The 26909-nt window shown below is 47.4% G+C and overlaps 1 protein-coding gene and 1 long non-coding RNA gene across 5 annotated transcripts; one reads left to right on the top strand and one right to left on the bottom strand.

Moving 5' to 3' along the window:
• Positions 1 to 11719, bottom strand: CMTR2 (cap methyltransferase 2). 4 transcript variants are annotated; one of them, XM_073307154.1, is made up of 2 exons: positions 11493 to 11719; positions 1 to 8270 (listed from the first exon to the last, which is right to left on the bottom strand). In XM_073307154.1, exons 1-2 carry the CDS (start codon positions 11702 to 11704, stop codon positions 5951 to 5953), a joined length of 2532 nt encoding a protein of 843 aa, XP_073163255.1. In that variant the 5' UTR covers positions 11705 to 11719; the 3' UTR covers positions 1 to 5950. The 4 variants fall into 4 exon arrangements, with proteins under 4 accessions (XP_073163255.1, XP_073163259.1, XP_073163257.1 ...); XM_073307158.1 differs by lacking the exon at positions 11493 to 11719 and adding an exon at positions 11311 to 11328; XM_073307156.1 differs by lacking the exon at positions 11493 to 11719 and adding an exon at positions 11011 to 11086.
• Positions 10359 to 26909, top strand: LOC140896079 (uncharacterized). Its single transcript, XR_012154445.1, has 3 exons — positions 10359 to 10666; positions 24726 to 24803; positions 26466 to 26909. It is a non-coding gene; the product is annotated as an uncharacterized lncRNA (long non-coding RNA).

The following is a 26909-nucleotide window of genomic DNA, read 5'->3' as shown; positions in this document are numbered from 1 at the left end:
CTCAGAGAAAAATAAAATTTTATTTCCAAACACAAGTTTCACCCCCCCTTTCAAATAATTAAAAAAAAACAAAAAAAAAACCCCCACACTTTACATGCATACATTTACAGAGGTCAACAGAGAAATACAATAGCCAGCTTCAGCCAGCATTCTTTAATCTTTATATCCATAAATACTCCACCCCCAAACAAAACAAACATCCACTTAGTTATAAAGCAAACCCTTCCAATCTGATGTAGGATTGCAAATCTCAGCAGCATTAACTAACACATGCACAAATTGGTCTCTCAAGGCAGTAAATCCCACCGAGCCTACCTCTGAAGGAATCTTTATCAAGCAAGGTTGGGCAAATGTAGACAGTGGCCCAGTGAGCAAGTTTAATCAGACTGTACAGATGGACAGAAAGACTGCTTAGCTAGGCAGTAATTGTAACAGCAAATTATGCTTTGTTACAAGCCAGTTGTCTCTAACCATTCAGAATTTCCACATAAAGTTGATATACTTTTAAAGCTCAGAATAAATTTCAGAATTGCCAGCATTTACACAGAATTACACAGCAATCCAAATTATTGTATAATAAACAGTTACTGATAAGCAATCATGGGCTGCATTCACTTCTGACATAAATAGATGCAACTCCGTTTGGGCCTATATGTTTATTTCATCCTGTCCAGTTAATACATTTTGCCAGCTGAGCTGAAGTTTAAAAGGAAGAAAGCAAACCAAGTTTTCAGCAAGAAAACCATGAAAATGGCTTCCCTTATCTCAGTCTTGTAATATTGTCATGAAACTTTAGCAATCCAGGCACCAAAAAAAAAATATTTTCACCCAACCTTTACACCAGTGATTGAAGATATTAGGAGAAAAACAAAAACTAATGATATTTCATATGCCCATTGTAAAAAAAACAATAAACACATTACTTTCCATGCACAAGCATAAAATTTGCGAAGCTGTCATGTCCAGAAAACAAGTGCCCCCCACAATTTGTCAGCCTACACGAATAGCCACGCTGACATATTTTAGTGGCATCCAGATACAAATAGCAAGAGAAAAACATTATGCTAAGTTTATTTTTCCAAAATAATGTGCTGAAAATTATTCCCAAGTTTAAGGACTAAAATCTCAAAAGAAATGTTACAGAAGAAGATAAAGAAAGACTTCCTGCCCCATAGGCTAGAGTGTTATGGTCACACTGTGCATCCCAATGAATCAATATTTAAGAATATTCCACACCCTAGCTCAAGATCTCATCTTAACAACCAGAACATAAGACTTTTCTGTTCCTACTGCATAAGCTATTCAGATAGCTTATACCAAAGTCCCAAATTGCTTTTCTAATATCCAGTAATTCTACCACAGTCTACTTATTCTACTAGTAATTTGACTGATCTAACTTAATTTAAGTTGAATAGACAGCAATTAGTATAATTTTAGCAGAGGACAAGATTTCATACAGTAAATCTCATTATGCCTTATAGAAATAAAATTAGAAAACCAGCAGGCTTTTTATATACCTCATTTGAATATGCATGCGTGTGTACACACACACACACACTTAAATACAATAATTTACAATACAAATAAAAAATGGCAAGTCTCCAAACCTTAATGCACTCAACTAAAGAGTCGTTTCATTGGGTAGATATTTTATTCAAATTTCACTTATTCTAAATCAGTGTAACATTTTGAAATCAATAGTCAAATGGCTCTTAGGCAGGAGCCAAATCAAGTACAAAATCTTTACAAATTAAACCAGAGACAGGCCTTTCATCTAACAATCACTAGGGCCTAGATATGAACTCATAATTGAAAATCTGAAACAGTAAGGCTGCCAAATAAACCAAATCCATCTCACATTCTCATAACTCATCTGTATTTATCATCTCTGTACATTATATAGCTTGATCAATGACTTGCTCCCTCCCCTCCCTTTCACTGCATGTAACTTGTAGCTTCTAAAACACTAAGACCAACATCCAGTTCCTCTTCAAATGGTAGGAGGCAGAAAAAATAAACTTGCCAGTTGTTTAAAAAAAAAAAAGAAAGCTAAGACATATTTAATCAGGCCTCATTCTATGTCAAACATAAGACTTGGCAAATGAATTTAACTGCATCAGAGACTCTTCAATTCATCTCTATCCAAAAAGGTTAATACATTCTTCCCTCTCTTTCTTATGACTCCCACAAAAGGCACAATGGAAACACGTAAACGTTACTGGTTTTTTGAGGAGTCTTTGGTCTTTAAGACACAATCAGCCCACAACATTCACAATAAAAGGACAAAGCAACAGTCCTAACTTTGATTAGACTTCAGTGATTTTATTTTAAAAACAAAATGTAGACTGGGACTCTCACAGAGACCCCTCCATCATGGAGAATTCCCCATTAAGGAAGGATCCAAGGGGGCACCTGTGACCACAGGATTTCTGTGCCAGGGAGAGAGTGGAGAACACACAGGCTCCATGAGTAGGGTGGAGTCACAAAGCCCTTGTGCCAGCATCCTTGGAATCCTCCATATTTGAAAATGAGCCTTATGGATCACTCTGCCAGGAGAATGTGGACCAAAACCCAGCACCCTGAGACTCCAGGGGGGAAATCCTGGCCCCACTGAAGTCAATGAAAAATTCCCACTGACTTCAATGGGGCCAGGATTTCACCCAATAAAACGATCTCTAAGACATCCTCCCCCTATGTCTCTCCTCTGGGAGGTGGCAATCAGATTTTCATGAGAAGCACTTTGGAAGTACGTTGGCTGCTAAACTCTCTTGAAAATCAGGCCCCAAGTCAAGTTACGCCTCCTGTTTTTAATTTCTGGATACTGGAAAGATGGCTTTCAGAAAGTACGGAAGAAGTGAGGCACCTCAAGGGACCTTGTCAATGTGAAGTCTAGTCAATTCCAGAGAGTTAAAGATACTTTCATGAAGTACATCTGCTTCAGAGTCTTCCTGTCAATTTTTGTGGCTTTACAACCACATTTCATTAAAGGAAAAAAAAAGCCCATCTTCCACCATTGCTATGTGAAAGGCCCATACAAATGGGGAATACTGACTGATGGCAGAGGGAAAACAGTGAAACTGACAGAGTCCTGGCAAAGATACACAGCAGACAATTGGGAAAAAAAATAGAGAAAAAAGTTTTTGTATTTGTCCTACAGGTATAGTTATCTCTGGGATTTGTAGCAACAGTAGGTTTAAAAAAAAAAAATCAGACAGAAGTCAGATTTCTAAAGTTATAGATGTCCCGTTAAGCCCAGAAAGAATTGATGTCTAGATTTCAGTTGACAAACTATATGGGGGACCTTTTGACTTTTTAGTACTCCAAAATATAGATTGTGACAATGTAAACATACATCTACAATACTTCCAGATACATAGGTATGTGCTCCTGCTTCAGAAGAGGTGATTTCCCATATGGGTTGACTAGAGCAGGATACAAACAGGTTAAGGTAACCCTCTGTAATCCCACAATTACAAAGGGGAGAGGGAGAGGGAACACTGCTTTTTGATGGATGGCGATACTTCTAATTTTGCTCATTCTCCCATATACATGGAAACAGAAGGATCATTTGTGAATACTGAATTTATGGTACTGTACCTGAGGTTTTTAATCACACTGTCCTCTCAGATCCATTATCCCCCTCATATATCCTTCCCCCTTCCCCTTTTCTTTCTCACATTATAGGTCTTCTGTTCCTTCCATTCCCCTTCATTTTCCTTTGTTCCTCAATGTTGCCTCCTTTTTGGCCCCTCGGGTCCTCTTAAAAAGTTTCCTAAGCTTTCAGAATCACTTACTGGAGAAGCTTTTGCTGCCTTAGTCTCTTGATCCCCCCAGCATCTGCTGAACTGTTTTGCTTGCCTGTGATTGACAGGAGGCAAGGCTCTCTTCATCTCCACAGAACAACTACAGGAAGTTAATTTAAAGCAAGTTAAAATGAACAGTGACCAATTTGGGAAGTTTGTGGGAAGCAGGAGCCAAACAGATCCACTTCTGCGCAGTTTCAGTGGATCAGAAAAGCAAAGTCTGTACAGAATGTTATAAAAGTAGTTAGACTTAAGCTACCAACTCAAACCCAGTAAACAAAAAGCAGAATAAAATGTTAGATTACACTCCACCCCTACCAAAGTGACAAGAAAGGCTACTAAGTGTGCAGCACCACCAGACAAGAGAGTTTTTCAACCGTGCTTTTAATCCCCACTGATAATCAAATATCCTTCAAGCTCCTTCCTCATGTAATTAAAAGTATTTCCACAAGTGACTGGTAATTAATCAGGAGGCTGTCTTTTCTTTTACTAACCCCTTTCTCTCACATGCACTCATTTACGTAATTTTTATACCAACATTAAATCCATAAGTTTCCCCCTTTAAATACCATTTCTCTCTCTAAGTAGGTCTTCTATGTAAATTAGAATCTTGGAAACAAAGTTTTAAAGAAAATGAATTAGATATCAAAATGAGATCTTAAAGGAGCAATATGAAAAAGTAAAATCTGATTTTCCTTAAGGGACAGTAGTGTCAATTATTCATTTTCTCTTTCATTTTACTCCTAAAAGGATCAAATCAAGTAACATACTTTTTTTTCCCCTCCAACAAGTTTCATTCACTTTTCTCAGTTCCATGCTTCCAACTGTCACACAGTGAGACATATTATTTGCTGCTTCTAAACTGCACTTGATAACGTTTCTAATTAAAATCAGTAGTTGTGGGTCACCTGCTGACAGCTACCATAGTAGACAACAATAGGCAGTTCTCTCTTTCACCCAAGGTTCTCAAAATCTTTATGAATGAATCCTCAGCACTTTGGAAACTCAAACAGTGTTATGCTGATGGGAAAATGGAGGCATAGGGAGGTGATGTGACTTGTTGAAGGCCACACAGCAAGTCTATTTCATAGATGGGAGTAGAACCCAGAAGTCTTGATTCCCTCCTATACACTGCTGAAAAAGCAAGGATTTGTAACTTGGGATTCTGCGATCACAAAATTCCTGATAAGAAAACCAGTCTCCCTTGTGCTTTACATCTGACCTTGGCCCTACATGGTGGTATGTTATAAATGGCATCACATAGCATTCTAGCGGCTGCCAGCATGTGCCTAACTTGAAATACCTTTTTAAGGAGGGCTAAATTTTCAGAAAGTGGTGAAGACCTGAACTCTGAAAAGTCAACCTTCTTTAATGCCTAAAGTTGGGCAACAAAAATTGAGACATCCAAATCACAAGTCAGTAACTTTTGAAAAACTGAGGCCTTTGCCAGCATGGCTTCAGATCTGCTAAGGCAACAGCTTATAAAATTAAATTTGAGATAAATATAATATTTGCTTCAGAAAACAGTGGTGTATTCAGCAACTCTAGAGATATTTTTAAAGGATTTCAATTCTTTCTGCAGGCAACAGCATAGCCAGCCTCTTTTTAATCAAAAGGGAAAATTAGCTAGCATGGAAATGCTATCAGCTACCAAGTTTGAATACCACATTTGGGTCCCCAGAGCTCTCAAATTAACAGTGAGAGACAGTATGAAAGGGATACAACTAGCAGCCTCTACTGGCTGATCAGCAGTGGCATCAATTAAGCTCCAGTCAAATCTCATCACAGAAATATAGTCATTGTGAGGTTATGCCTACGTGGAGGGAAGACAAGATTGTACAAAGGCATTACCTAGAACAACTCCCCTTTCTCCAAAATTTCAGTCCTTCATTTTGCCTTAATTTCCCCACCATGTAGAATAACCCCCATGCTTACAGGATTGTATGGCAACACCTAATGCCATAAGGCAGTACTGTAGAACTGGCGATCCAAAATTGGATACCAACATTAAAATAATCCCCACTGTTTTAAAATGAAGTGATATTCACACTAGCAAAAGAAAAATAAAAAAAACTTTAAGAACTTTAAACAGCCAGTGAAGTGAATCTTTTGAAACATCTACCAATTCGATTCTAGAATCACTAAAATTAAAGATTACATGACATTTGCTGCTGCTCAACTTGTACAATCAAATGGAGCTGCCTCTTTGCAATGGCAGTATTCAAATCCCATAAAAACTCAAGTAGCACGCCTTTCAAAAGTATCTCCATAGGGACAAACTGCAAAACCTGCTGGGGAGAGTCTGAGTTGAGCAAAGAGCTCATTAGTTTATTCAGATCCTGCAAGTACTCAACAACTGGATTTGGAAGACCCTGATAGCCAATACACAACAGAACAGCAGTGGTCCCTAAAGGTTCAGAGGCTATGGGGCAAGCAAATGTGATGTAGCTGAAACAGCCATGCAGTACAAAAATCAGGCCAGCTGTGAAGCGTGTAAAACAAGAAAGAACAGGCAGAATCAAAGCATCTCCCAGTTGAAGTTGATTAACCGCACGCAGAATGCAGTCCAAAAGATGCTGCTGATATTTTGGCTCTCCATCATGAAGCAAAGAACAGCTGAAAGTCAAGAATGCAGCTGACTCCAGGAGCCTAACTTCCACGTTGGACTGAGTTTTGATGTCACAAAGAGACGGAAAGCCCACAACAAGACACTTGATTTGGTCACTGTGTCCTTCATTTGGTACTTTCTGATGGTACTTGGTAAGGCTAGACAACTCAGATAGTATCAGTGCCTCAGTAAGAACACTGCAAGAATGACATGGGTGCTGTGTTTGTCTGGAAAAGGAAATAGTTTTTAGTCTGCCTACTAATGATTCTTTGATGGCTTCATTGAGATTCTTCAAGACATCACCATCACAGAATGGAGAGCATTTTACTCTTGGCAGCCTCTTTCCCTCCAGGATGTACCATAAATTACATTCAAGATTACGGGATGACCCTTCCAAAATGCAGCTTTTCCCAGCATTACTTAAAGTGTGCTCTTCAGCCCAATGATTAAGATAGCCTTTGGCCACCTTATCTTCCCATGTCAGGGATTCCAGCATCTTTCTTTCATTGTATGTACTAAAATATCTGTTCCTCTGTCCAAACCATTTTGCGTTCATGCTGCAGCCTACATGAGATTTCTTCACTAGCCAGTTATTTCTTGTAATGTGTTTCAGGTGGAACTTTTGCATGAAAAATTCCACTGCACAGTCCCTTAAATTGTTCAGCTTTTCTTGTTCTGTTTCCCCAATGCACTCAAAGAGTCGGATGTTCTCAGATATAGTCTCTATTTGGTACTTGTGAAAGAATGCACAGCACTCTTCATGTACTTTAAGAAAAGATTCTGGAATCACATGTTGTGGAAAGAGTGCCTTGTTAACAATTTCTGTTCCAAAGTTCTGCATCATCTTGGACAGCACAGGATGGATGGCCTCTCTGCCCATGTAATGAAGGCAAACTACATAGACTTCAGAGTTCCCGGCTTTGCTAGTGGCAGGTTTAAAGACATGGACCTCCTCGAAAGAACAATTTAGCAGAAAAAGCAGATTGGCAGAACAATGTTCAAACAAAGTGAACATCTTCAAAACAAAGGAGCCACCATTGCCAAGGGTCATTAAAGCAGTGACTGCTTCACAGTAATGTAGCGGTGAGACAAGCGCTTCTTGTTCACCTGGGTTTCCTTGGCAATCAAAACTCCCATCAGCAGTTACCAAGTGAACAGTGGTCATATTACTTATGAAGTGCTGAAGTCCAGTCAGATGTTTTAAGGTCATCACATCCCCAGTATTATCCGGTCCAAAATACCACCATGGCAAGGTATTTGCAATAAGTCGGTCATCCATAATCATCACAAGGGTGTCATTTGCTTCATGATATGGGTTTAGGGTATTGGCTACCCAGTTCCAATCGCAGGGAATGTGATGGGATTTTAAGTAATGATTGAGACTGGCTATAAAAGCACCAGGTGCTTCACAGAGGTGGACAGAATAGAGTTCTCCATTCTGAACAGCTTCTTTCGGGAGAAGGGGAAAACTGCACAAAATCTCATGGAATTTGCACCAAGCCTGGGTACACAGCTCAGCATTCACAGATTTCTTCACATGAGGAATGATTATCCCTGCTTTGTTGGTGAAGGAAGTGTGCTGATGCCATGCATCCAATTTCTTATCACTTAGTTGGTTTTTTACTTCATTCATGGAGTCCTTCAGAGCAAGGAGTGTATTGAATTCTTTGTGATTGCAGGTAAACACATCACTGGAATCTGGCAGCTGCCATTCACTATTCGATGGTTTTGTATATGAGAACTTCTTCTCAAAGAGCTCCTCAATTTCAGCAAGAATCACAGGGCTGAATTTTTCAAGATTTGTGGTCTGCTCACCATAAGGCTTCGTATATTTGTTCATTCTTGGACTAACCCACAATCTGGAGAGGGGAAACAAAGAAAAGATAAGGGGGTTACATGAACCGAACCAATGACACCTTCCCAACCATAAGAAAACACTGAATAAGTTAAAAAAACTAAACAGATAATACATTTGTAAAGTTTAAGAAAAAGTTAGCTATTTCAACTTGTTTGGTTTTAGAGTGTGTGTTCCAGAATGAGAAGGGAAAAATACTTTACTGAGATATTTTAAGAGTGAAATAAAGAGTTACTCAAGTAGTAATGGGATGATTTAGTTGGGGATTGGTCCTGCTTTGAGCAGGGGGTTGGACTAGATGACCTCCTGAGGTCCCTTCCAACCCTGATATTCTATGATTCTAGTTCTGCTTTGGAGTAAGACCTCCATTTTGACCCAATACATTTAGACGGAAAATATATATGCCTTAAATTCCCCAAGTGCCAATTAACTAGTAAAAGTTATCCAACTAATATAGAAAGGTAACATTTTGGAGAGATATGGGAGAATTGGTGTGGGGAATGGGGGGGAAAAAAGAGCAGAGGCAAGGCTGGAACAATAGCGGGAAGGAACCAAGCTGCTACTGCATGCACCACAGAACTTTAAGAGACAGTTCTGACTCTGCAGGGCAACAGTTGGGTTCTCAGTTCAAAGCCAACATTTTAACTCAAGAAGCATTATTTAAGCAAAATGACCAGCAGTTTGGGAGCCAAGAGATCCTCTCTAGTTCTGCACATCATTTCACCCACCACAAAAAAATGCAACAGTTTAGCTCCACAGAACAGGTTTAGGAAAAGCAGTGAAAAATACTATATTGCAATTGAAAGGAATACAGAGAGGCAAATTGTAACTATCCAAAACAAGAATTTTGGCCAACCCATCTGGCTAACACAAAAGATGGAAGCTAGAGACTTCACCCTCATGACATAAAAGCAAGCTTGTTGTTTAATTTCTTAACGAACTCACTTGTTATCCAGACTTCAGACTTTGATTTCACAAATTGAGAGAGAGTGTCCTCTTTTACCACCACCCACACTCATACCAATCCCACACTTTGAAAGTGATAGTCAGTTCTAGTGGCCCCCATCCCAAAAAATATGTATTTCGAATTGGAAGTAGTACAGAGAAGAGCAACAAAAATTATAAAGTGGTACGGAACAGCTTCCATATGAGAAGAGATTAAAAAGACAGGTACTGTTAATCTTATAAAAGAGACAACTAAGAGGGGATAAGATAGAGGTCTACAAAATCAAGAATGGTGTGGAGAAAGTGAATAGGGAAGTGTTATTTACCCCTTCACACTACACAAGAATTAGGGGTCACCCAATGAAATTAATAGGGAGCTGCTTTAAAACAAAAACAGAAATACTTCTTCCTGGGAAAGACGTAGCATGATTTTGCAGTTAAGGCACTGGGTTTACTGGAAATCAAGCAAAAAAGGTTCAGTGTGGACTTGTTTTACAGTCCACCACAGACCTCCTGTGATGGTAGCAGGAGGAGTAATTTCCAGCTCAGGAAGACATATTGGCATTAGCTTTGATCAAGTTAGCACACTAAAAGTCACAGCACAGCCACAGCTGCACAGGCACCAGGACAGGCTAGTCACTCCTGTACAATCCTGTCTGAAACCCTAGGGACGTACTCCAGCTCCAGTGCAGGCATATCCAAAGAGGGGATGTCTACACTAGAGCTGAGAGAGAGCCTCACAGTCCAGGTAGAAAGACTGGGCCTAGCAAGTATGCTAAAAATAGCAATGTGGACATGGACAGGCTTGAAAGCAGCTGACCCCCTGGGTCCACCCTTGGGTTGCTTCTGAAGCCACAACATCCACACTTGCATAATGACAGGTTTCAGAGTAACGGCCGTCTTAGTCTGTTTTCGCAAAAAGAAAAGGAGGACGTGTGGCACCTTAGAGACTAACCCATTTATTTGAGCATGAGCTTTCGTGAGTTGCGTCCGATGAAGTGAGCTGCAGCTCAGGAACGCTTATGCGCAAATAAACTGGTTCGTGGGTAAGGTGCCACGAGTCCTCCGTTTCTTTGAGCATCCACACGGCTATTTCTCCTGCGCTAGCTCAAGCCCCACGAGCCCAAGTGTGTCCGACCAGGCTGGGAGTTTTGCTCCCAGGTGCCACGCAGACGCCTCCTCCCTGCCTTGGCTTCGCCATCTGTGAAAGGGGGACACCACCTGCCTACCTCACGGGAGCGCTCAGAGACTCGGCTACCGCCGCGACAGGGGCCAAACGGATGAGGGCAGCACGACGGGCAACGCAGCTGGCTTCGCCCCGTGCCCCCACGATCAAACCAAGCTCTCCTAGCGGGGCAGCGGTGGGTCAGGCTGGTGCGGACCACGCTTAGGCACACGAATGACCCGCCGTTCGTTTTGAACAGACCAAAGAGGGTCGCTGCACACGCCGGGAAGGTAGGTACAGCGCGGGAAGGAAGGCGGGAGGGGCGGACAGCGCCTCCTCAGCCCCCGCGTCCGCCGCGGCTGGGGGGCGGGACGGGGGCGACCCGTAAGAGTCTCAAATCTCTGAGCGGCGGCAGCTCAGCGGGGCCCCGGCTCGTGGCGGCGGAGTCGGGCTCAGGGCTGCCCGCGGGCGCTCCTGCGCGGCCCAGGCGCCCGAGCCCCGCCCCGCCCGGGGGCAGCCCACAGGGGCGGCTCCGGCCCGCGCTGCCGGGGGCTCCGCTCGCTCGCTCGCTCGGCGCGGGGCAGAGGCCCGAGGAGCCGCGCTGGGCCCCGCTCCGCCCGCCCGCCCTCCTTACCCGGGCCGGCGGCTGCGGCCTTCGGAGAGACGCGAGCCCCGCGCCAGGCCGCGAGGCGGGGCCGCCGGGAAGGGAAGGGAGGGGGGGCGCGCGGGGTGTCCCGCGGGGGCGGGGCCTGGAGGCTCCGGGGACGTTCGCCTCGGCCGCCGCCGCCGCCGCGTGACGCGCCCCCGCAGCCCCGCCCCCCCGCGCCGTGGCGCGGCCCCGCACCCCAGGCCCGCTCCCGGCTTCCCGCCCCGGCCCCACAGCCCAGGCCACAGCCCCCGGCCCTGTACTCCAAGGGCACCCCTGCCCCCTCACCTCAGCCCGCGGCCCTCCCGCCTCAGCCCCACTCTCCAGAGCCCCCGGCTCGAGGGCGTGCCATCCCACAGCCCCTCTCCTCCCACGCCAGTGCCGCCCGCCCAGCCAGGCCTTTGAGCCTCTCCCGCCACACCCCCGTGCCTCCGAGCAACCCACCAAGGCGGCATCCCTTTGCCACTCACCCCCCTTGCCTCACGCCCTGCTCGTCCAGGCCTGTCGCAGCCCCTCGCCACCCCCATTCCAGTCTGCTGCCATGGCCACCCAGGTTGTGTGCTCTTCCCTGCCCCTGCAGAAAGACACCTGCTCCGGCCGCCCACTCACCGCCCACCAGGGTACAGCGGTGTGGCTGAATGCGTGGGAGGCCAGACCCCCACGCCGCTCCATCTCTCCCCATTTAGGTGGAACTCCCCCTGATCTTTCAGCAGAACTTTCATGATTTGTCTCCCTAGAAAGCTCTCCTAGTCCAGTGCATTTCCTTGGCATTACATAGCAGGGTCCTAGTTCCTCCCCAGATGTCCCACTGGAAGTTAGGTGTCAGCAGGTCTGTCACACACGCCTGTGGTAAACACATACTTGCTGTTTATGCAATTAGCTTTGGTGCCAATAGCACCTCTCACCTTCACACTAATTATTCAGATCAAGTCAGAAATGGTAAAAACAGGCAGATTTTTCATTAATTACTCAGTGGGACATGAATTTGGTCGACTCAATCCAGTTCCCGTTGGAAAGGAAAGCATATCAGAAAATCCCCCACAACAGTTGGCACCATAAAGTAACAGGGGCCATAGAATGAGCAGGCCACAAAGCAGAAGCGATTCCTCCAGATGAGGGCCTAGGCACATTGGTGGAGTGCTAAAGGGAAAGTTTGCACTGATTGCTCGGAGTTTGGCACCTAATTCTAGGCTGCAAGGAAGTGCCTATCTCTGCTAGCAGTTCATGAACTGGGGGAAGATAGAAGGGGAGTACTTGTGGCACTTTAGAGACTAACAAATTTATTTGAGCATAAGCTTTCATGGGCTAAAGCCCACTTCATCAGATAGGCACTCCTCTGCCTAAATCAAAGACAGAATCATAGAAGATTAGGGTTGTAAGAGATCTCAGGAGGCCATCTAATCCAACCCCCTGCTCAGAGCAGAAGCAACCCCAACTAAATCATCCCAGCCAGGGCCTGATCCAGTAGGTGAGCTTAGAGGATGCCTAACTCCATACAAAAGAACTGGGGGGAGATGGGAGAGAAGAAAGCAGAACAGGAGGAGGTGGTGACTTAGGGCTTGTCTACACTGCCAAGTTGTGGACAAAACTTTTGTCTTTCACAGGTGCTTAAAAAAGCCTCCCCGCGAAAGACAAAAGTTTTGCCGCAGCAAGTGGCAGTGTGAATGTGGCTTTGTTGGTAGGAGGGCTCTCTTGCCGACAAAGCAAACACTGCTCACGGGGCTGGAAGTATTTTGTCAGCAAAAGTGTCGACAGAGTACCAACAAAGAGGGGTTTTGGGGGTGGAGGCTGATAATTCACAACCCCCCATGAAAAAAACCTTGTCACTCCCTGAGGGGCACAACCCCTAGTTTGAGAACCCCTGTTATAAAGGGAGTCGTCTTCTCCTCTGCACTCTGGCTGTTTTGTATGGAGCTAGGCAGCTTCTGAGCATGTTTACTGGAATGGGTCCCTCACATGATTTAGGCCAAGGAGTGCTTATCTTTCCTTTGGTCCATTGCTCGCTCTGGAGCTTAGGTGGGAACATAGGTGCCTAAGCACCCAGAGTGAGGTTGCCGCTCACATCCGCAGAGGGAGGAACACAGATGCCTAGGGAATTTTTACTGCAAAAAAGCTTGGGTGCTGAGGGTGTTTAGGTGCCTATGGGGTCGCCAGCAACCGAATGGGAGTTGTGGGGGTTGCAGTGGCACCTAAAAACGGGACATAGGCACTTCAGTGCTTGTGGATCCCATCCATAATATTTAAGGCCCAGAGTCTCAAAGGGGTTTAGGCTTCTAACTTCCATTGATTTCAACAGAAATTAGGAGCCTAAGTACCTCTGAGAATCTGGGCCTGCGTGTTTTGGAGAGCAAAGAGCCGAGCTGTGGCAGTCTGTGGCATCGTATTCTTGGAAACCTGCAGGGACTTCCCAGCTAAACAATCACTTGCTTTGCCTTATCAAATCCACAAGTGGGGATGGTTGGAGTAGATCGCTAGACAGCAGAACAACTGCCATGGTGGGCAGAGAGAGAACTAGAGGGTCTGAGCTTCTGCCAAGCCCTCTACAGCCACAGGGATTTCTCTGGAGAGCTCAGCATTAAACTATGTTAGGCAAACAAGGTCTTTGCCAGCTCCATGAGGACCCAACAGCCACCTGCCTTGTATAATTTGGCAGAAACTCCTTGGTTTTAAAGTAATGGATTTTTCTACCTGGCTTTAGCCCTCCTCTGGGTTTCACTATGGGAGGGCATTATTGGTGCCTATGTCTACACTACGGAATAAGGTCGAATTTATAGAAGTCGGTTTTTTAGAAATCGGTTTTATATATTTCAGTGTGTGTGTCCCCACAGAAAATGCTCTAAGTGCATTAAGTGCATTAACTCAGGGGAGCGCTTCCACAGTACCAAGGCTAGAGTCGACTTCCGGAGCATTGCACTGTGGGTAGCTATCCCACAGTTCCCGCAGTCTCCGCTGCCCATTGGAATTCTGGGTTGAGATCCCAATGCCTGATGGGGCTAAAACATTGTAGCGAGTGGTTCTGGGTACATATCGTCAGGCCCCCGTTCCCTCCCTCCCTCCGTGAAAGCAAGGGCAGACAATCATTTCGCGCCTTTTTTCCTGAGTTACCTGTGTAGACGCCATACCACGGCAAGCATGGAGCCCGCTCAGGTAACCGTCACCCTATGTCTCCTGGGTGCTGGCAGACGCGGTTCGGCATTGCTACACAGTAGCAGTAACCCCTTGCCTTGTGGCAGCAGACGGTACAGTACGACTGGTAGCCGTCATCGTCATGTCTGAGGTGCTCCTGGCCACGTCGGCTGGGAGCGCCTGGGCAGACATGGGCGCAGGGACTAAATTTGGAGTGACTTGACCAGGTCATTCTCTTTAGTCCTGCAGTCAGTCCTATTGAACCGTCTTATGGTGAGCGGGCAGGCGATACGGATTGCTAGCAGTCGTACTGTACCATCTTCTGCCGGGCAGGCAAGAGATGAGGATGGCTAGCAGTCGTACTGTACCATCTTCTGCCGAGCAGCCATGAGATGTGGATGGCATGCAGTCCTTCTGCACCGTCCGCTGCCAGCCAAAGATGTAAAAGATAGATGGAGTGGGTCAAAACAAGAAATAGACCAGATTTGTTTTGTACTCATTTGCTTCCCCCCTCCCCTGTCTAGGGGACTCATTCTTCTAGATCACACTGCAGTCACTCACAGAGAAGGTGCAGCGAGGTAAATCTAGCCATGTATCAATCAGAGGCCAGGCTAACCTCCTTGTTCCAATAAGAACGATAACTTAGGTGCACCATTTCTTATTGGAACCCTCCGTGAAGTCCTGCCTGAAATACTCCTTGATGTACAGGTACCCCCTTTGTTGATTTTAGCTCCCTGAAGCCAACCCTGTAAGCCGTGTCGTCAGTCGCCCCTCCCTCCGTCAGAGCAACGGCAGACAATCGTTCCGCGCCTTTTTTCTGTGCGGACGCCATACCAAGGCAAGCATGGAGGCCGCTCAGCTCACTTTGGCAATTAGGAGCACATTAAACACCACACGCATTATCCAGCAGTATATGCAGCACCAGAACATGGCAACGCGATACCGGGCGAGGAGGCGACGTCAGCGCGGTCCCGTGAGTGATCAGGACATGGACACAGATTTCTCTGAAAGCATGGGCCCTGCCAATGCATGCATCATGGTGCTAATGGGGCAGGTTCATGCTGTGGAACGCCGATTCTGGGCTCGGGAAACAAGCACAGACTGGTGGGACTGCATAGTGTTGCAGGTCTGGGACGATTCCCAGTGGCTGCGAAACTTTCGCATGCGTAAGGGCACTTTCATGGAACTTTGTGACTTGCTTTCCCCTGCCCTGAGGCGCATGAATACCAAGATGAGAGCAGCCCTCACAGTTGAGAAGCGAGTGGCGATAGCCCTGTGGAAGCTTGCAACGCCAGACAGCTACCGGTCAGTTGGGAATCAATTTGGAGTGGGCAAATCTACTGTGGGGGCTGCTGTGATGCAAGTAGCCCACGCAATCAAAGATCTGCTGATATCAAGGGTAGTGACCCTGGGAAATGTGCAGGTCATAGTGGATGGCTTTGCTGCAATGGGATTCCCTAACTGTGGTGGGGCTATAGACGGAACCCATATCCCTATCTTGGCACCGGAGCACCAAGCCGCCGAGTACATAAACCGCAAGGGGTACTTTTCGATAGTGCTGCAAGCTCTGGTGGATCACAAGGGACGTTTCACCAACATCAACGTGGGATGGCCGGGAAAGGTGCATGATGCTCGCATCTTCAGGAACTCTGGTCTGTTTCAAAAGCTGCAGGAAGGGACTTTATTCCCAGACCAGAAAATAACTGTTGGGGATGTTGAAATGCCTATATGTATCCTTGGGGACCCAGCCTACCCCTTAATGCCATGGCTCATGAAGCCGTACACAGGCAGCCTGGACAGTAGTCAGGAGCTATTCAACTACAGGCTGAGCAAGTGCAGAATGGTGGTAGAATGTGCATTTGGACGTTTAAAGGCGCGCTGGCGCAGTTTACTGACTCGCTTAGACCTCAGCAAAACCAATATTCCCACTGTTATTACTGCTTGCTGTGTGCTCCACAATATCTGTGAGAGTAAGGGGGAGACGTTTATGGCGGGGTGGGAGGTTGAGGCAAATCGCCTGGCTGCTGGTTACGCGCAGCCAGACACCAGGGCGGTTAGAAGAGCACAGGAGGGCGCGCATGAATGGATGAACGTCATGGCTGGTTGGCCGGAGGCAACCGGAGTGGCGGGCTGAAGACAGGGCTGAAGCTCAAATGTGGCGGCAGCATGATGAGAGGAGGCAGGATTCAATGCTGAGGCTGCTGCAGGACCAAACCAGTATGCTCCAGTGTATGGTTGAGCTGCAGCAAAGGCAGCTGGAGCACAGACTGCCACTGCTGCCCCTCTGTAACCAACCGCCCTCCTCCCCAAGTTCCATAGCCTCCACACCCAGACGCCCAAGAACGCGGTGGGGGGGCCTCTGGCCAACCAGCCACTCCACCACAGAGGATTGCCCAAAAAAAAGAAGGCTGTCATTCAATAAATTTTAAAGTTGTAAACTTTTAAAGTGCTGTGCTTAAAGTGCTGTGTGGCATTTTCCTTCCCTCCTCCACCACCCCTCCTGGGATACCTTGATACTCATCTCCCTATTTGTGTGATGAATGAATAACGAATGCATGACTGTGAAGCAGCAATGACTTTATTGCCTCTGCAAGCAATGATTAAAGGGAGGAGGGGAGGGTGGTTAGCTTACAGGGAAGTAGAGTGAACCAAGGGGCGGGGGGTTTCATCAAGGAGAAACAAACAGAACTTTCACACCGTAGCCTGGCCAGTCATGAAACTGGTTTTCAAAGCTTCTCTGATGCGTACCGCGCCCTCCTGTGCTCTTCTAACCGCCCTGGTGTCTGGCTGCGCGTGACCAGCAGCTAGGCGATTTGCCTCAACCTCCCACCCCGCCATAAACGTCTCCCCCTTACTCTCACAGATATTGTGGAGCACACAGCAAGCAGTAATAACAGTGGGAATATTGGTTTCGCTGAGGTCTAAGCGAGTCAGTAAACTGCACCAGCGCGCCTTTAAACGTCCAAATGCACATTCTACCACCATTCTGCACTTGCTCAGCCTGTAGTTGAACAGCTCCTGACTACTGTCCAGGCTGCCTGTGTACGGCTTCATGAGCCATGGCATTAAGGGGTAGGCTGGGTCCCCAAGGATACATATAGGCATTTCAACATCCCCAACAGTTATTTTCTGGTCTGGGAATAAAGTCCCTTCCTGCAGCTTTTGAAACAGACCAGAGTTCCTGAAGATGCGAGCATCATGCACCTTTCCCAGCCATCCCACGTTGATGTTGGTGAAACGTCCCTTGTGATCCACCAGAGCTTGCAGCACTATCGAAAAGTACCCCTTGCGGTTTATGTACTCGGCGGCTTGGTGCTCCGGTGCCAAGATAGGGATATGGGTTCCGTCTATAGCCCCACCACAGTTAGGGAATCCCATTTGCAGCAAAGCCATCCACTATGACCTGCACATTTCCCAGGGTCACTACCCTTGATATCAGCAGATCTTTGATTGCGTGAGCTACTTGCATCACAGCAGCCCCCACAGTAGAATTGCCCACTCCAAATTGATTCCCAACTGACCGGTAGCTGTCTGGCGTTGCAAGCTTCCACAGGGCTATCGCCACTCGCTTCTCAGCTGTGAGGGCTGCTCTCATCTTGGTATTCATGCGCTTCAGGGCAGGGGAAAGCAAGTCACAAAGTTCCATGAAAGTGCCCTTACGCATGCGAAAGTTTCGCAGCCACTGGGAATCGTCCCAGACCTGCAACACTATGCGGTCCCACCAGTCTGTGCTTGTTTCCCGAGCCCAGAATCGGCGTTCCACAGCATGAACCTGCCCCATTAGCACCATGATGCATGCATTGTCAGGGCCCATGCTTTCAGAGAAATCTGAGTCCATGTCCTGATCACTCACGGGACCGCGCTGACGTCGCCTCCTCGCCCGGTATCGCGTTGCCATGTTCTGGTGCTGCATATACTGCTGGATAATGCGTGTGGTGGTTAATGTGCTCCTAATTGCCAAAGTGAGCTGAGCGGCCTCCATGCTTGCCTTGGTATGGCGTCCGCACAGAAAAAAGGCGCGGAACGATTGTCTGCCGTTGCTCTGACGGAGGGAGGGGCGACTGACGACACGGCTTACAGGGTTGGCTTCAGGGAGCTAAAATCAATAAAGGGTGTGCCTGTACATCAAGGAGTATTTCAGGCAGGACTGCACGGAGGGTTCCAATAAGAAATGGTGCACCTAAGTTATCGTTGTTGTTGGAACAAGGAGGTTAGCCTGGCCTCTGATTGATACATGGCTAGATTTACCTCACTGCACCTTCTCTGTGAGTGACTGCAGTGTGATCTAGACAGGGAAGGAGGCAAATGAGTACATAACAAATCTGGTCTATTTCTTGTTCTGACCCACTCCATCTATCTTTTACATCTTTGGCTGGCAGCAGACGGTGCAGAAGGACTGCATGCCATCCACATCTCATGGCTGCTCGGCAGAAGATGGTACAGTACGACTGCTAGCCATCTTCATCTCTTGCCTGCCTGGCATAAGATGGTACAATACGACTGCTAGCAATCCTCATCTCTTGCCTGCCTGGCAGAAGATGGTACAGTACGACTGCTAGCAGTCCATATCGCCTGCCCGCTCACCATAAGACGGTTCAATAGGACTGCAGGACTAAAGAGAATGACCTGGTCAAGTCACTCCAAATTTAGTCCCTGCGCCCATGTCTGCCCAGGCGCTCCCAGCCTACGTGGCCAGGAGCACCTCGGACACGACGAGGACGACTACCAATCGTATTGCACCGTCTGCTGCCAGAAGGCAATGGGTTGCTGCTACTGTGCAGCAAAGCCGTACCGCGTTTGCCAGCACCCAGGAGACATAGGGTGACGGTTACCTGAGCTGGCTCCATGCTTGCCGTGGTATGGCGTCTGCACAGGTAACTCATGAAAAAAGGCGCGAAATGATTGTCTGCCCTTGCTTTCACGGAGGGAGGGAGGGAACGGGGGCCTGACGACACGTACCCAGAACCACCCGCGACAATGTTTTAGCCCCATCAGAGTGCTCCATTGTGAGTGCTCTGGACAGCACTCTCAGATGCCCGATTGTTTGCCATTGCTCTGACGCTGGGAGGGGCGCTTACAGGGTTGGCTTCAGGGAGCTAAAATCAACAAAGGGGGTGGCTTTACATCAAGGAGTATTTCAGGCAGGACTTCACGGAGGGTTCCAATAAGAAATGGTGCACCTAAGTTATCGTTCTTATTGGAACAAGGAGGTTAGCCTGGCCTCTGATTGATACATGGCTAGATTTACCTCGCTGCACCTTCTCTGTAAGTGACTGCAGTGTGATCTAGAAGAATGAGTCCCCTAGACAGGGGAGGGGGAGAAGCAAATGAGTACAAAACAAATCTGGTCTATTTCTTGTTTTGATCCACTCCATCTATCTTTTACATCTTTGGCTGGCAGCAGACGGTGCAGAAGGACTGCATGCCATCCACATCTCATGGCTGCTCGGCAGAAGATGGTACAGTACGACTGCTAGCAGTCCGTATCGCCTGCCCGCTCACCATAAGACGGTTCAATAGGACTGACTGCAGGACTAAAGAGAATGACCTGGTCAAGTCACTCCAAATTTAGTCCCTGCGCCCATGTCTGCCCAGGCGCTCCTGATCGACCTCACAGAGGCGACCAGGAGCACCTCAGACATGACGATGACGGCTACCAGTCGTACTGTACCGTCTGCTGCCACAAGGCAAGGGGTTGCTGCTACTGTGTAGCAATGCCGTACCGCGTCTGCCAGCACCCAGGAGACATAGGGTGACGGTTACCAGAATGGGAAGAGGTGCTCTGTGGGATAGCTGCCCACAATACACCGCTCGCAATGCCGCTGCAAGTGCCGCAAATGTGGCCATGCCAGTGCGCTTGCAGCTGTCAGTGTGGACAGACTGCAGCGCTTTCCCTGCTGTGTGTGTTAGAGGAGATTTTAAGAGCCTGGCTCAGCAAGACAGGTTAAAGGGGGCCCATGCTGGCAGAACAGATAGACTCAGTGGTATCTCAGCACATCAGGTGGCTTCCCAAGGGTCCAACCCATCACACGTAACTCCCATTGAAATCTCCTCTAACACACACACAGGCAGAACCACACCCAGCTGCAGATCAGCTCTGGGAAGACTCAGGTTAAGGGACTTGCTCCTGCACTCAGATGTCCACCACCCTTGAGGGTGCAGACCCAAAGATATATTATGAAATTCGCCTCCTCCCCCAAGTTAGAAATTACAGAAACTGGATTTAATAATAAACAAAACAAATTGTATTAACTATAAAAGGCAGATTTTAAGTGGAAAAAGGGGTAATGAACAGAACAAAGCAGATTACAAAGCAAATGAAATCAAACATGCAAACTAAGCTAGTTTCACTAAAAAAGTTGGTTACAGATAGTTCCAGTTCCAGTTATATTCCTTTTCAGCCTGTGCCCCTGTCCTCAGTCTGGATTCCCCCCTTGCCTTCCCTTTTGCAATCTTTCTTCTTGGACAGAGAGGCCATGAAGAGGAGGAGTCCTGTTTGCCTTCCTCCCCACCCTTAAATAGGATTTACATAAGCCAGCATAAGGGGACTCGTCTGGGGCGGCTTCGGGGAAATGGGTGGCGTAATCCACGAAGACCAGCACGTACTGAAACCCAGCCATACTCTGTGGGAGGGGGCCCACCAAGTCCATGGCCACTTGCTCAAATGGTGTTTCTACAATGGGCATGGGAATCAGTGGGGCCTTGGGCATCTGTGGGGGAGCAGCCAGCTCACATTCTGGACAGGAACTACAATAGTTCCTCATGTCCTGGTGCACCCCGGGCCAGAAGAACCGTGTCAAGATTCGGGCAAGGGTCTTTTCATGGCCCAAGTGCCCTGCAGTCGGGCGAGTTTCATTACCGCTCATCAGTGACATCGAGGCACAAGCAGCTGGGTCTGGACCTCTCCGATGTGGGGATCTCGTTCCACCCAAGAGAGATGGTCATGGTGTAACTCGAAATGAGGCCACACCTTTGCCCAGCATGGATCGATCAGGGTCCCATCAACGGCCGCCAGCTGCTCATACGTTCGACTAAAGGTAGCGTCCTCCCTTTGGTCCCAGCAAATAATAAACAAATAAACAGAAGAGTATAAAAATGTTGCTCGGGCATGTAGGAATGAAATCAGGAGGGCCAAATCGCACCTGGAGCTGCAGCTAGCAAGAGATGTTAAGAGTAACAAGAAGGGTTTCTTCAGGTATGTTAGCAACAAGAAGAAAGCCAAGGAAAGTGTGGGCCCCTTAATGAATGAGGGAGGCAACCTAGTGACAGAGGATGTGGAAAAAGCTAATGTACTCAATGCTTTTTTTGCCTCTGTCTTCACGAACAAGGTCAGCTCCCAGACTGCTGCGCTGGGCAACACAGCTTGGGGAGTAGGTGGCCAGCCCTCTGTGGAGAAAGAAGTGGTTAGGGACTATTCAGAAAAGCTGGACGTGCACAAGTCCATGGGGCTGGATGCGCTGCATCCGAGAGTGCTAAAGGAATTGGCGGCCGTGATTGCAGAGCCATTGGCCATTATCTTTGAAAACTCATGGTGATTGGGGGAAGTCCCGGACAACTGGAAAAAGGCTACTGTAGTGCCCATCTTTTAAAAAGGGAAGAAGGAGGATCCGGGGAACTACAGGCCAGTCAGCCTCACCTCACTCCCCGGAAAAATCATGGAGCAGGTCCTCAAGGAATCAATCCTGAAGCACTTATACGAGAGGAAAGTGATCAGGAACAGTCAGCATGGATTCACCAAGGGAAGGTCATGCCTGACTAATCTAATCGCCTTCTATGATGAGATTACTGGTTCTGTGGATGAAGGGAAAGCAGTGGATGTATTGTTTCTTGACTTTAGCAAAGCTTTTGACACGGTCTCCCACAGTATTCTTGTCAGCAAGTTAAAGAAGTATGGGCTGGATGAATGCACTATAAGGTGGGTAGAAAGTTGGCTAGATTGTCGGGCTCAATGGCTAGTGATCAATGGCTCCATGTCTACTTGGCAGCCGGTATCAAGTGGAGTGCCCCAAGGGTCGGTCCTGGGGCTGGTTTTGTTCAATATCTTCATAAATGATCTGGAGGATGGTGTGGATTGCACTCTCAGCAAATTTGCGGATGATACTAAACTAGGAGGAGTGGTAGATACAGTGGCAGGTAGGGATAGGATACAGAGGGACCTAGACAAATTGGAGGATTGGGCCAAAAGAAATCTGATGAGGTTCAACAAGGATAAGTGCAGAGTCCTGCACTTAGGACGGAAGAATCCAATTCACCGCTACAGACAAGGGACCGAATGGCTAGGCAGCAGTTCTGCAGAGAAGGACCTAGGGGTTACAGTCGACGAGAAGCTGGATATGAATCAACAGTGTGCCCTTGTTGCCAAGAAGGCCAATGGCATTTTGGGATGTATAAGTAGGGGCATAGCCAGCAGATCGAGGGACGTGATTGTTCCCCTCTATTCAACATTGGTGAGGCCTCATCTGGAGTACTGTGTCCAGTTTTGGGCCCCACACTACAAGAAGGATGTGGAAAAATTGGAGAGAGTCCAGCGAAGGGCAACAAAATGATTAGGGGTCTAGAACACATGACTTATGAGGAGAGGCTGAGGGAGCTGGGATTGTTTAGTCTTCAGAAGAGAAGAATGAGGGGGGATTTGATAGTTGCTTTCACCTACCTGAGAGGTGGTTCCAAAGAGGATGATTCTAGACTATTCTCAGTGGTAGAAGAGGACAGGACAAGGAGTAATGGTCTCAAGTTGCAGTGGGGGAGGTTTAGGTTGGATATTAGGAAAAACTTTTTCACTAGGAGGGTGGTGAAACACTGGAATGCGTTACCTAGGGAGGTGGTAGAATCTCCTTCCTTAGAAGTTTTTAAGGTCAGGCTTGACAAAGCCCTGGCTGGGATGATTTAATTGGGGATTGGTCCTGCTTTGAGCAGGGGGTTGGACTAAATGACCTCCTGAGGTCCCTTCCAACCCTGATATTCTATGATTCTATGATGCTTTGACTTTCACGCGGCACTGCTGTATGTCCCTGTTGTAGCCTCTGTCCACCATGCCCTGTGAGATTTTGGCAATTATATTTGCATTTCTTCTTTTTGATCGGACTTCTGTCTGCACAGATGCTTCTCCCCAAACAGCAATCAGCTCCAGTGTCTCCTGTTTGCTCCATGCTGGAGCTCGTTTGCGATTCTGGGGGGACTGCTTGGTCAGCTGTGCTGCTGAGCTCTTCACGCTGAACAAACAGGCAATGAAATTCAAAAGTTCCTGGGGCTTTTCCTGTGTTCCTGGCTAGTTCATTGGAGTTCAAAGTGCTGTCCAGAGCGGTCACAATGGAGCACTCCGGGATAGCTCCCGGAGGCCAATACCGTCGATTTGCATTTGCACTACCCCAAATTTGACCCAGCAAGGTCGATTTTAGCGCTACTCCCCTCGCTGGGGAGAATTACAAAAGTCGATTTTAAGAGCCCTTTAAGTCGACGGAACGGGGTTGATTGTGTGGACACATTCATTTTAAAATCAACCTAACGCTGCTAAATTTGACCTAACCCCATAGTGTAGACTAGGCCTAAGTCATTTTTGTTGCTGCTAAATCACAGACCTCTGGAGACAGATAAAGAAGGTCCTTTCCTGATAACGTTTTCCATGTAAATCCAGACTAAAGGAGGAGATTGTCTTAGACAAGAACAAATTGGAAGGAGCTCACAGACTGTCTGATCTTGTTTGCTTTGGGGGGGAAAATCAGATTAATGCTAAACAAAGGGACAGATCTGGAGGGCTCAGGAGTCCCCCAAAGAGCGACAAGGAAAATCAGCATTTAGGACCTAGTCTTGCTCACTGGGGTTGCCTGTCTCCATTCAGTTCAATAGGAACAAATTTGGTGTTAAAAAGAAATTGCAAGTACTGGGAAGAGAAGTAGGGGATCTCCAGAGGGCCAAAAGGTTTGAGCTGCTATGGAGAGCTCTGTGCTACGGGCCTAATGTGTTTTGTAAAGAAGAATGACGGAGGGGAGAAGAATGTGCCTGGGGAGAAGGCAGGCAGAAGGAGAGTGCACAGAGGAGAGGGATAAAGCAGAATGGCAAGGAGTGAAGAGAGGTGAAAAGAGAAGGGAAGATATCAGAAAAAAGTGTAGGGAAAATGAAAAGGGGAAGTGAGGAGGGGATATAAAGGCAACGAAACGAGGAAATAGGAAGCTAAATTATTGGTGTGGGGCTGCCCTAAGAAAGGGAGCAACCTAGGAATTCTTGGTTCCCAGGCTCACAGAGCTCAGAGACATTGTGGAGGAGACATTTTAGGCTCCGTGAAGGTAAACAACCCAGTCAGCAACATCAGAGGGGGTCATTCTCCTGTCCTCCCAGGTGGAGGAAGGACTCCACGGGGCCAGGTGTCTATAAAGGAGAGGAGCCCATGGAGGTGGTGATGTCAAAATGAAAGACGGGGTGTGGTGTGGGGGGGGGGACAGTGTGTGTGTGTGGAGGGGTGGGAGATGGGGGGGAAGGATACCCATGGTTCTGTTTAGATCCACTTTGTGTGTGTGGTGGTGGGGGAGAAAGTGAAAACTCATGCTTTCCGTATCATGCTGTTTCCCATCAACAAACAGATTCTATTGACCCCATTGGCTCCTGAAGGCCAAGATCCTGCAAGCTGTTTTGTGCGGATGGACCTGCATGAAATCAAGGTGGGGATGACTGTGGAGTATTTTGAGCTCTGTTTTGCATGCTCTTCACCATTCACATTTTATCCTATTTGAGTTTGAAATTTACTATGAGAACTTCTTGGGGCAACCCAGAAAGTGTTCAGGGTGTTCTCTCAGGTCGGAGAGCAAACACATGCAGAAATAAAAAATGGGCATGCAATTTCTGGGGTCCCCAACTTTCCAGTGTGTGCCCTTTAAGACATTATAGTCTGCTGAGCAGAACTGGTTTGAAAGACCTGCCCCCGCATTTCCTTTGGGCATGGCTGGAGTTCAGTAAGTTAGTTAAGCTCGATGGAGTATTACAAGGCACACCTCATCTCCCCCTTGTCACCACTTGAGTGGGAAAGAATACTGAAGTGTGGCAGGGATGTGTTTGATTACTCTTTGTATTTACATGGTATGAGAGTTTTTCATAATATTTTGGATGACGATTGTGTGTGCTTCAGTTTCCCCTATGAGCAGCATGGTTAACTAGGTCAGGGGAGAAGGTTGTTTATTCTTTGCAGAGACCCAGAGATCCAGGTGTGGCTGATACCCAGCTTTCTGGGGCCTGATCCCAGACAATTGCCCAGACAACTGGTACCTATCAGCTAACGACCAGGGGAGCCCACCCCCTCTGCAGGAAGACAGCCAGTTATGACCAGCTGGAGAACAGAGCACTAAGGAAGATGGCCAAGTGACCATCTTTGCCTGGAAGCAAGAACAAAGTTTAGTAGAAAGAGAGTCTAAAGCATGGGATCTGGTACGAGGCCTAAGGCATGAACTAAAGTGAGCAAAAGCCAGGGCCTGCTGAGATACAGCAAAGTTAGCAAGAGTCAGGCTATGAGCAAAAGCCAGGGCCCATTCCAAAGCAGAGGCCTGCTCACAGGTTCACTCTCCGGTACATGGACTTGGCGGGGCCAGGGCTGGCGTTGCGAAAACACAAGCACTCCTAGGTACTAAGTATTCATAGAAACACATTCCAGAAGGCTGGTGCCAGGACAGGAATGTATGGTGTATACACACTCCCCAAAGATGATATAGGGACACACTGACCTCTCCTTGACATAAGGTCAGGATGACAGAGAGATGGATGGAAATGTTTTGATCCAACCAACAGGTACAGGGTATAAGATGGTCACAAACCATGTCAGAAGGGTACCAAGTAATTTGCTTGTATAAAAGAGGGGTCTCAGGAGGAATGTCTTTGTCTGGCCAAGGTGAGAACAGAAAGTCCTGCCACTCACTGAGCTAGTCCATTGTCATGAGTATACATGTATCAGTGTACCTGTAGCATGCATAGGCACTAGGATCATGCTTTGTTGGCAATAAGCCTGGCTGAGAGCCTTTGCCACTGAACAGAGTCTGTGTCTTCTTGGGCACTACAATCAAAGTCTGCTGTACAGGCTATCTGGCTACAGCCAGTGCAGCATGCCGAGAGAACACACATGCAGCCAACAACTGACAACGCAAAGGGCTGAGGAGGAGTCTGGGGGTGGGGGTGGGGAGTAGTTACATGTGAGCTGCTGGAAGCATGACACACTCTTCGGGACTGGGACTCAAGGTGGGTCAAAGAGATCTCTGAGCTCTGAACTGACCCAGATGGACCAGGCTGTAACTTTCTGTTCTCTGTGATAATCAAGAACTTTCTATGCTGTGTTCCAGACATCTAACAGACCCTTCTGCTGGCTGAGCGTCACTTCTGAGTCAGGAAGTTGGGGGTACATTGCTCCCTTTGGGCTTGCAAGTCTTCCCCAGGTGTCCAATTCAGGTCAAGCTCACAGAGTGAAGCAGGGGTGCTGAAGGCTCCGAAGTTCAGTCCCAGAAGGCGGAGAAGCCAAGGGGCTCAACCCAGGGAGAGAGTGTGACCTGAAGGGGCTGACACACTAAAGGGGTCTTCCCAGGGACTGTTCCCCCCCCAGAGCTGTTCAAGAGCAGCGGACCCGTGGATCCATGACACGTGGCACCTCCCAAACTCTGCAGCCTCCCAGTAAACACATGCCACACTTACTTTGGGCTTTGTCACAGAGCATTTTAAACAGGAAGACAAATGCTTCTGATGGTTGGTGCCTGAGTTTATGTAAATATGTGAAAATCAATGCAAATTTG

The sequence above is a fragment of the Lepidochelys kempii genome, chromosome 12, assembly GCF_965140265.1.
Source record: "Lepidochelys kempii isolate rLepKem1 chromosome 12, rLepKem1.hap2, whole genome shotgun sequence".
NCBI lineage: Eukaryota > Metazoa > Chordata > Testudines > Cheloniidae > Lepidochelys > Lepidochelys kempii.
This window is presented reverse-complemented; position numbering and strand designations above follow the sequence as displayed.